Source organism: Myxine glutinosa, unplaced genomic scaffold (assembly GCF_964187855.1).
Source record: "Myxine glutinosa unplaced genomic scaffold, kmMyxGlut1.1 SCAFFOLD_2327, whole genome shotgun sequence".
In the NCBI taxonomy this organism is placed as follows: Eukaryota; Metazoa; Chordata; class Myxini; order Myxiniformes; family Myxinidae; genus Myxine; species Myxine glutinosa.
The window spans coordinates 62,760-73,686 of NW_027618422.1; the positions used below are offsets into that span (position 1 = coordinate 62,760).

Here is a 10,927-nt window from a genome sequence, read left to right on the forward strand (position 1 = left end):
ACGCACACACACAAGTTCCGGTTTTGTACCCAAACAATATTAAAATGAAATGACAAAACAACGTTTAATTCACCATCATCTCACGATGTGTGACAGAGAGCCAGACTGATAAGAGTATATAACATTTATCTGTATTCATTGTGGAGTGTGAGCAAAATAAGAAACCCACCATATCAGTCACCTGGTTCCAGATTTTATTGAGAGCGAAGGGTGCAGAATGGGTGACAGCAGAAAAAGGAACAACAGCGGATGCTGTATAAATAAAATGTTTGAGAAGATTTGAGGGAAGTGGGATGCGAGTGAGGGGGAATGAAAAGCATTGATTTTGGAGTAAGGTTCAAAGGTTGATGGTACAAGTGCAATATGGGATCAGATAAATTGTGTCAGGCCCAATCGTTTCTCAAAAAAATAAAATAATTGGAAAAGGTACTTCGGAAAAAAAAGGCATTGGGTAACCAGCTGACAGCATGATAACCAGCTGACATGATAACAAGGCCAAGATGGAGTTACAGCAAAACAATCCTCGAAGCAGATTCCCCACAATAATCTTAACTGAAGCGTTCCACAGAAGCCCAGGTTTAAAAAAAAAAAGAAAAGAAAAAAAGGCAGAGATGAAGGGAAGGAAAAGGAAGTGACAGTGGTGAGAAAGTGGAAAGTTGGCAAACGTCATTCAAAAAGAATGCCTGACAAAGTTGCCGAGAATAGTTCAAGAACCGAGAGAAGCCAAGCAATGCAAAGAAAATATAAAGAAGTATATATTACAAAACACAAAGAGTTAGTTTCTCTACAAACTTCTCAAGTAAGACGCAGCATTTGCCGAAACAAATCGAAACGTTCAAGTCAAAATGACAACGTTTAATTTAAACATTTCCGACATGCAGAGCGTATTCACCGAGAGGCCGGCCAACAGGTGAAATGCCTGTCTGATGATAGCTATCTGGTTATGTGGTGACAACGGCCGATTTAACGCCTTTCTCATCTCGCAGCTACCGATGAGCGGATGGCGGACTGATTCCGACGTGGTGCTTTCCCTGCTTTTTTGCAATCAAGCTCGTTAAAAAAAAATTCTTTTATACAGAACACGACGACTAAGCTTAACGGGGACAAATAAAGAAACAAGGAGACTGTAGTGAAGAAAACCCTAAAAGAGATAACAGAGTTTGGCCGTTTGGCCCAATATCAGCCACCAACCTCATTCTGCATCTCCATGGTATTGCCGTATCTCGTGCAACTCGTTACATCCGTTTCCAATGGGACATTCAGACGACGCAATGAATATGCCACCTTTCAATTTAAGGTCGTAACCAACATGAAAAAAAGAAAAGAAAAACAAGAGATAAACTAAACACCGATACACATTTGGGCCAGAATTGCAAGTCGAATAATTTAACAAAATTGCAAAAGATAAATAGCAAGAGATCTCTTCCAGTCAGACTGGCCGACTGCCACCATACCAGAGGTTCTCACTTGGGCGAAATCATCAAGGCTGAACAATGACTAGCTCTGGATAGTCGTTTCATCCCATTCGACTTTTTGGCGGAGCAAAATGGTCAAACGTTCTTATGCAATCCAAGCCAACATCGAGAAGAGGGTTATAAAGAGGTACAAAGCACACGAGATAGACATATAATGAAGAAAAAGCAAACAAGTAAAATGGGGGTAGACAGCCATGGAGGGAACAGACGGATGCGGAAGCTCAGAAGGTCTTGCGGTGTATGGCACGGGCTCCATCTTCATCGTATTCCTTCTTGGAGACCCACATACGTTTGAAGGTGTCCAGTGAGGCAAGGATAGAGCCACTGCAGAAAGGAAAGGATGACGATGAGATCAAGTAAGAAGGTGCAAGGTGTTCAGATGTGGGAGGTAGATGTGAATTTGTCAAAGGTAATGTCAATAATAGTTTAGGAAAGTGCTGTTTCGGACTCTGCACTCATCAGAAAGTAAAGGACCATTGGTGCAAATCTAATGCGGAAGGTCACACTTTAAAACAGCTGAGACACCGCAACAACAATGTTAGCAGCAAGAAACAAAAAACAAGAAGCTGAAGTTTACACGAACCCGATCCATGTAGAGTACAACCTCTCTTGTGGTGCTGAGATCTGAAACGTAAAAACAAGAAAAGAGTTACCACACAACAAGCTGACATGATAACCAGAAGCTTTGATAAAAACTCAGGTGATGGTGTAACCATACCTTAATTTTGACATCTTTGGGTGCTATCTTCTTTACCTCGTGGAGAAGGCGATCACCAAATCCTGGAGCAGGGTGGTTATGGTTGTTGTCAATCCCAAGAAGCACCGGTAAGATGGCGGCAGTATGAGTTTACATTTTATAAACTAGTGAGGTACCCGTGCTAAGCACGGGTGGGAGGCCAGAAGCAAACAGACAATGCAGATACGGCGAATGCTAAAGCATGAAACCAATAAATTCCACATTCCTGTAGCACCTTCAGTCGGACGTCAGACATGGACAGCAAGTTCGTGAAGGACTTCCATGAAAAACGTACCCGTTCGCAAACAAACGGGTACGTTTGTTCCATTCCCAGTCAATGGCGAATCTGCATATGGCGATCCACTAATTTCACGTTTAGAAAGCAGAAACCATCACGGCATTTCGTCATTCACTTGAACTCGATATCTTTTTTCATTCCAACCAGGATACAGTACATTCAGAAAGTATTCAGACCCCTTCACTTTTTTCACATTTTGTTATGTTGCAGCCTTATGCTGAAATCGTTTAAATTCAATTTTTCCCTCATCAATCTACACTCAATACCCCATAATGACAAAGAGAAAACAGGACTTTAGAAAGTTTTGCAAATTTATTAAAAATAAAAAACTGAAATATAACATTGACATAAGTATTCATACCCTTTGCTGTGACACTTGAAATTTAGCTCAGGTGCCTCCCATTTATCTTGATCATCTTTGAGATGTTTCTACACCTTGATTGGAGTTCACCTGTGGTAAATTCAATTGCTTGTACATGATTTGGAAAGGCACACACCTGTCTATATAAGGTCTCACAGCTGACAATGCATATCACAGCAAAAACCAAGTCATGACGCTTGGAGTTTGCAAAAAAGCACCTAAAGGACTCTCAGACTGTGAGAAACAAGATTCTGTGGGCTTTCATGTGTCTTTCACTGAGGAGAAGCTTCCGTCTGGCCACTCTGCCATATCGCCAAGATCGGTGGAGTGTTGCAGTGATGGTTGTCCTTCTGGAAGTTTCTCCCATCTCCACACAGGATCTCTGGAGCTCAGCCAGAGTGACCATAGGGTTCTTGGTCACCTCTCTTACCAAGGACCTTCTCCCCGATTGCTCAGTTTAGCCGGGCGGCCAGCTCTAGGAAGAGTCCTGGTTGTTCCAAACTTCTTCCATTTAAGAATTATGGAGGCCACTGTGCCCTTGGGAACCTTCAATGCAGCAGAAAATTTTTTGTCGGCTTCCCCAAATCTGTACCTCGACACAATCCTGGCTCTGAGCTCTGCAGGCAGTTCCTTCGACATCATGGCTTGGTTTTTGCTCTGATATGCATTGTCAGCTGTGAGACCTTATATAGACAGGTGTGTGCCTGTCCAAATCATGTCCAATCAATTGAATTTACCACAGGTGGACTCCAATCAAGGTGTAGAAACATCTCAAAGATGATCAAGAGAAATGCGAGGCACCTGAGCTAAATTCCAAGTGTCATAGCAAAGGGTCTGAATACTTATCAATGCGATATTTCAGTTTTTTCTTTTTAATAAATTTGCAAAACTTTCTAAAATCCTGTTTTCTCTTTGTCATTATGGGGTATTGAGTGTAGATTGATGAGGGAAAAAATGAATTTAAACGATTTCAGCATAAGGCTGCAACATAACAAAATGTGAAAAAAGTGAAGGGGTCTGAATACTTTCGGAATGCACTGTAACTCCAATGACAAATTAAATAGCATTAATGTAAAAAATAAACTTTTAACATTCGTGACATAAACAAATATTTAAATCCTGATGTGAGCCGTACGGTTGGGTGAACACAATTACGAATTCAAAATCGTAATTGTATTCACTCAATTCCAATCATCAATTGATACTTTAACAAAATGCTGTTTTAAATGACGGTTGTATTGGGATATTATCAAACCAGCTCATTGCCAAAATCTCTCCACTTCCGCATTCGCGGCAGGTTCATAATTGTCATCAAAATCTAAACAGTATTTGTAGAATTTCAATAAAAGCCACATCACTGTTCATATCGGTAAATATTATTCCATCGTGTTTGGAAAAACTGGAAAATTGGAAAAATTGGATAAACACCATAGTCTATTTTACTCCCAGGGGGTCCCAGGATTACCCACCCAAAATATCGTTGCGATCAGTTCAGCCGTTTTTGCCGTACCTGGGAACGGACGGACCGACAGACAGACAGACAGACAGACAGACAGAGACGGACATTTGGTGAATTATAGTAAGATAAGGACCGTCGATCTCAACATGTGCAGACCTTTGAAAAGCGTGGACCCTCCGGAGAGAACAATGTTGCTGTAGAGCGTGCGCCTGAGGTCCAAGTCAGCTTTTATTATGGCAAACGAAAGTACTTCATGGAGGCCCTCACTTTCCTCCCCAATCAGGTCAGGACGGAAAAGCAGCTCTGGGGCTCTGAACCGTGCTGCTCCAACCTGATTGGCATTGGAAGATAAAACAAAGGAGTGCTGGGTTAGGGTCTTGTGAAAATTGAGACAACAAATAAAACAAACAATAAATAGAAGGTTCATAGAACACTTTACCCCTTACAGTCTTGCAAAAGGGGACATGGTAAGGGTCTTTCAACTCTCGAGTACGATCGATGTTAGCTTTGTTTGTAAACTTTGAACAACAGGTGCAATGACAACTGTACGAAGCCAATGGGTCAAATGGAACAGTCCAGAGCTGAACCTTCTGCTAACTCTTCTCAAAGAAACTGACTATTTTGGAAGGATGTTTGAGAAAAAGATGCACAAAACAAACAGATCGTTGGAACGAAGTTAGCTCTGTGGTCGCATTCCTGGGCTCTGTGGTAGCATTCCTGGGCTCTGTGGTCGCATTCCTGGGCTCTGTGGTCGCATTCCTGGGCTCTGTGGTCGCATTCCTGGGCTCCGTGGTCGCATTCCTGGGCTCCGTGGTCCCATTCCTGGGCTCCGTGGTCCCATTCCTGGGCTCCGTGGTCCCATTCCTGGGCTCCGTGGTCCCATTCCTGGGCTCCGTGGTCCCATTCCTGGGCTCCGTGGTCCCATTCCTGGGCTCCGTGGTCCCATTCCTGGGCTCCGTGGTCCCATTCCTGGGCTCCGTGGTCCCATTCCTGGGCTCCGTGGTCCCATTCCTGGGCTCCGTGGTCGCATTCCTGGGCTCCGTGGTCGCATTCCTGGGCTCCGTGGTCGCATTCCTGGGCTCCGTGGTCGCATTCCTGGGCTCCGTGGTCGCATTCCTGGGCTCCGTGGTCGCATTCCTGGGCTCCGTGGTCGCATTCCTCGGCTCCGTGGTCGCATTCCTCGGCTCCGTGGTCGCATTCCTCGGCTCCGTGGTCGCATTCCTCGGCTCCGTGGTCGCATTCCTCGGCTCCGTGGTCGCATTCCTCGGCTCCGTGGTCGCATTCCTCGGCTCCGTGGTGGCATTCCTCGGCTCCGTGGTCGCATTCCTCGGCTCCGTGGTCGCATTCCTCGGCTCCGTGGTCGCATTCCTCGGCTCCGTGGTCGCATTCCTCGGCTCCGTGGTCGCATTCCTCGGCTCCGTGGTCGCATTCCTCGGCTCCGTGGTCGCATTCCTCGGCTCCGTGGTCGCATTCCTCGGCTCCGTGGTCGCATTCCTCGGCTCCGTGGTCGCATTCCTCGGCTCCGTGGTCGCATTCCTCGGCTCCGTGGTCGCATTCCTCGGCTCCGTGGTCGCATTCCTCGGCTCCGTGGTCGCATTCCTCGGCTCCGTGGTCGCATTCCTCGGCTCCGTGGTCGCATTCCTCGGCTCTGTGGTCGCATTCCTAGGCTCTGTGGTCGCATCTAGAACTGCGAGCAGTGCTGTCAGCTTCCATACAGTCACAATCTGCCACCCACATACAGGCCCATTCATTTGCTTTCTGGGATAACAAATCCCAGATCCATCATCAGCAAGAAAAAGAAAAGGATGTGAAGTACGTTACTTTTCTTTTTTACAAAATCCGTTTGGGTCAAGTTCCAAGGGTGTGCTATAAACATGCACAGATTGGCATGAACCTGTACCATAATAATAATAATAATAATAATAATAATAATAATAATAATGCATTTATTTTATATAGCGCTTTTCAGGAAGCCCAAAGACGCTTTGACAGAGTGCAAAACATAATGCATAGCAAAACATCTATCTATAATTCCAGTAATCTCTGTGTGTTTGTTTGTCTGTGACCGCTGTTTCTCGACAACCACGGGTCCGATATACTTTAAACTTGCCAGGTATATTGCTGGGGACCCGAGGATGTGCCTTTTCAAGGTTTCATATTAATCGGACAATTACTTACCGAGCTATGTCCAAAAAACGATTCAACCAATCAGAGAGCAGCGAGCTATCGTGTGTGCCGAACGTGGCGAACACACTCTGCCTCGGATGGCACATTTGAGAGCGTATTCATTTATTTCACGTTTGCAAACTATGTTGGCGCTATGTTGGCGTTAAACGATGTTTTAAAACTAATATAAAACTAATAAAAACTAATTTGCGATTCATCGTAACTGCGATATACGACCTTCCGGAGCTCCCGTGAGAGCGTGCGCCATTACGGATAGTAATTCAATTAAAAAACATAAAAACATTGTCCCAATTCAGTCAGAGCGAAGGGCGTTGTTTTAAGCGAAGAGCGTTTTATTTTTCCCCTTAAATTCAGTCGCCGGACGGTGAAAGCTTTTTTTGGGGGGCAGCTACTGGCAGCCACGTACGGGCCAATCACAGGACACGTTGTTGTGTCGACGTGCCGTGTTGTTTTCCCTCGCGGTTTGGAATGTTTTTCCTTTTCATTTTGTTTCTCTTCTCTTTCTACTTGATGATGGTAGCAGTTCTGTACTCGCAAGCCGTTCGCCGTTCGCTTTGGCGTTGCGAATGGACCAAAACATTTCATGAACCAAACCATTTCATGTAAAGCGTTCGCCGTTCGCTTTGGCGTTGCGAATGGACCAAAACATTTCATGGACCAAACCATTTCATGTAAATAGAGGGGGGGGGGGATATAATTTTAGATATATATATAGTACGGGCATGCCCTAGTAAAGACAATTGCAAAAAAAGAAGAATCAATAGGGAAATATTCAAAGCACAAAGGAGGGAGAAGGAGAGGAGATAGTCAGGGGTTAGATGCTGTGGGTTAAATGTTGAATGCAGTGTTGAACAGGTGGGTCTTGAGTGATGTTTTGAATGTGGTGAGTGAGGAGGAGTCTCTGATGGTGTGAGGTAGCGAGTTCCAGAGGGTGGGAGCAGCGATGGAGAAGGCCCTGTCCCCCCGGCCCCAGGATCTAAATTTGGTCCGGATGGGGGGGGGGGGGGGGGGGGTCAGGAGGTTGGTACCAGCAGAGCGGAGGTTGCGGGTGGGAGTGTGTCTGGAGAGGAGGTCAGCCAGGTAGGATGGGGCCAGGTTATGGAGGGCTTTGTAGGTCAAGAGGAGGATTTTGTACTGGATTCTCTGGGAGATGGGGAGCCAGTGAAGCTTGTAAAGGACGGGGGTGATGTGGTCACGGGTCCGGGAATGGGTGAGTAGACGGGCAGCGGAGTTCTGAATGTATTGGAGTTTATTGGTGATTGTTGAGGGTGAACCATAAAGGAGGCTATTGCAGTAGTCCAGACGGGAAGTGATGAAGGCGTGGATGAGGGTTTCTGCAGCCACGGAGGAGAGGGATGGATGGAGACGGGCGATGTTTTTTCAGGTGTACTCAGGTCAAGGTCAAGACCATACTCAGGGTCAAGAGCTGGTGGAGCTTGTGGCGAGGAATGGATGGCCATAGCTTGTTCATCTATCTATAATTCCAGTAATCTCTGTGTGTATGTGTGTGTGTCTGTGTGTGTGTTTGTCTGTGACCGCTGTTTCTCGACAACCACGGGTCCGATATACTTGAAACTTGCCAGGTATATTGCTGGGGACCCGAGGATGTGCCTTTTCAAGGTTTGAAATTAATCGGACAAGTGGTTCCCAAGGTATGGTCACCGTACTCGCAAGCCGTTCGCTTTGGCTTTGCGAATGGACCAAACCATTTCATGTAAATAGAGGGGGGGGGGGGGGGGTTCTGTGGTCGTTACTGCCACGTGGTTTCAAAGTTGCCAATGGACCCAAACCATTTCATGTAAATAGAGGGGGGGGGGGATATAATTTTAGATATATATATAGTACGGGCACGCCCTAGTTCTTTCAAAAGTGGGAAAGCCACAAGATTACCTGTGGGAGTGGACATGTTCACGCTGAGACAGCTGGTGGAGAAGAGGTTGGTATTGGCAAGGTGAAATGGCATTGGGGATTTGTGGACCTGGAGAAGGCCGACAAAACTATCCTGAGAGATGGCAATGGTGACTCTAAGATGGATGGGTGTGCCGGAAGCAGAAGTTAGGTTGGTGGAAAGGATGTACAAGAGAACAAGAGAAGAGTTTTGGTTGGTCATGGATGTCCTAAGAGTTCAATGTGAACATCAGTTTGAGGCAGGATCGAGCAGGTAAGCAGGAAGGTAAACATGAAAGATATTCTGGGAGGATATTGTATGCGGACGATCTGACTCTTGTGTTGGAGAGTAGGCAGGAGATGCAGGAAGTACTGGGGGAGTGAAAAGAGCATTTGGGAAGCATGGAAAAAATGGAAAACAAGCTGAAAATGAGCATGGAGACGATAGAAGGTGATGTTGGTTGGGGAACAAAGAAAATAAATGAATATCAGGTTAGAGGAGAAGGGGATTAGACAGGGAAATAGGTTTGAGTATCTTGGGGGGAGGGGGGAGGGTGGGACAGTGACCGGGGATGGCAAGTCTGAAGCAGAAGTGCGGAGGAGGATTCAGGTGGATGTGAATGCGTGGGTGAGGGTGGAGGGAGTAATGGCAGACAGAAAAATATCAAGGAAATTGAAAGGGATGGTTTCCGATATCGTCTGTAATGCCAGTCTACATTTGTGGTCTGGAGATAGTGGCACTGACAGAAAGACAATAACAGAGACTGTAGGTTTGTGAGAACAACTGGGTGAGGAGGATTGCTGTTAGCAGAGGGTGGATAGATGGAAGCTGGATGAACTTAAGGATGAGATTGGTGTGCAGATGAGCTTGATGGGGAGATTGGTGAAATTCCGGCTAAGATTGGCTGGACACTTGGTGCGGAAGGGGGGAAGACAGAATGGTAAAGAGAGTGGATAGGTTGAAGGAGCAAGGTAGGAGGAAAAGATGTAGACCATGGTTGAGATGGGAGGATTGTGTGAAGAGGGATCTCAGTAAGGTGGGGGTGGTTTGGAAGAAGAGAGTTGGCTGAGAACAGAAGGAAGTGGAGATATATTGTGGTCAAGGCAGAAGCTTAGTGCCATTGGACCTCACCCCTTATGAATGGAAAAGGAAGAAGAAGAAGAAGAAGAAGAAGAAGAAGAAGAAGAAGATGTAAAATGCAAGAAAAACAAACACGACAAAATAAGATTTATCAAAGCTTTTCGTGCTGCACCCCTCCAGGTAAATCACAGCAAGAGAAAGAAGGAAGTGAAAGAGCATGCATAAGCATATATATATATATATATATATATATATATATATATATATATATATATATATTATATATATATATATATATAATATAATATATATATATATATATATACATATATATATATACATACAATATATTATATATACATACATATATATATATATATATACATACATATATATATATATATACATACATATATATATATATATATACATACATATATATATATATACATTACATATATATATATATATACATACATATATATATATATATACATACATATATATATATATATATACATACATATATATATATATATATACATACATATATATATATATATATACATACATATATATATATATATACATACATATATATATATATATACATATATATATATATATATATATATACATATATATATATATATATACATATATATATATATAATATATATTATATATATATATATATATATATATATATATATATATATATATATATATATATATATATATATGTGCATATACGTAGTGTGTTCAAAAAGTATCTGACCTTTATTTTTCGTGCGTAAAAAAAAAGAAGCTAGGGAGGCGTTGATTGGTGCACCTATGTAGGCGATCCTAATGCGCACGCGTGAATTTTTTCCCACCTGCAGAAGCTGTCATTCGACGGCAGAACGGCCGATGAGTGAGGAAATGTAAGTGAGCGCCGTCGGATTTTCGTTTTTGACAAAATGACGGAAAAACCTGAACAACGCTACTGCATCAAATTTTGTGTTTTTTGGCCTCGGGGATGTTGGATGCTTCCATTGTGATGACTGCAACTTGGTTTCTGGGTCGTACCCATAAACCCAGGACTCATCGCCAGTGATCACTGTGTTGAGGAAGCTGGGATCGCTGTTCACAGTCTCCAGCATGTCCTGTGCGATCTCCAAACGGAGTTGCTTCTGCTCAATCGTTAGCTGCTTTGGTACGAACTTCGCTGAGATTCTCCTGAAGCCCAAATCCTCCTTCATAATGGAATGAACGGTGTTGAATCTTGCGGATTGTTTCCACTTGGGAATCGCCAAGCTTTACACAAAATTTGATTGCAGTAGCGTTGTTCAGGTTTTTCCGTCATTTTGTCAAAAACGAAAATCCGACGGCACTCACTTACATGTCCTCACTCATCGGCGGTCTGCCGTCGAATGACAGCTTATGCAGGTGGGAAAAAAATTC

General features: G+C 43.9%; 1 protein-coding gene across 1 annotated transcript; it reads right to left on the reverse strand.

The window, feature by feature from the left end:
* Positions 1 to 180: 180 nt before the first annotated feature.
* On the reverse strand, positions 181 to 4,660 carry LOC137415921 (beta-centractin; the record flags this gene model as incomplete). The annotated part of the gene is given in 4 exon segments (XM_068101444.2): positions 181 to 1,799; positions 2,059 to 2,099; positions 2,194 to 2,255; positions 4,486 to 4,660. Coding segments are annotated over 4 exon segments (381 nt in total), but the record flags the coding sequence as incomplete, so codon positions are not given.
* Positions 4,661 to 10,927: the final 6,267 nt, after the last annotated feature.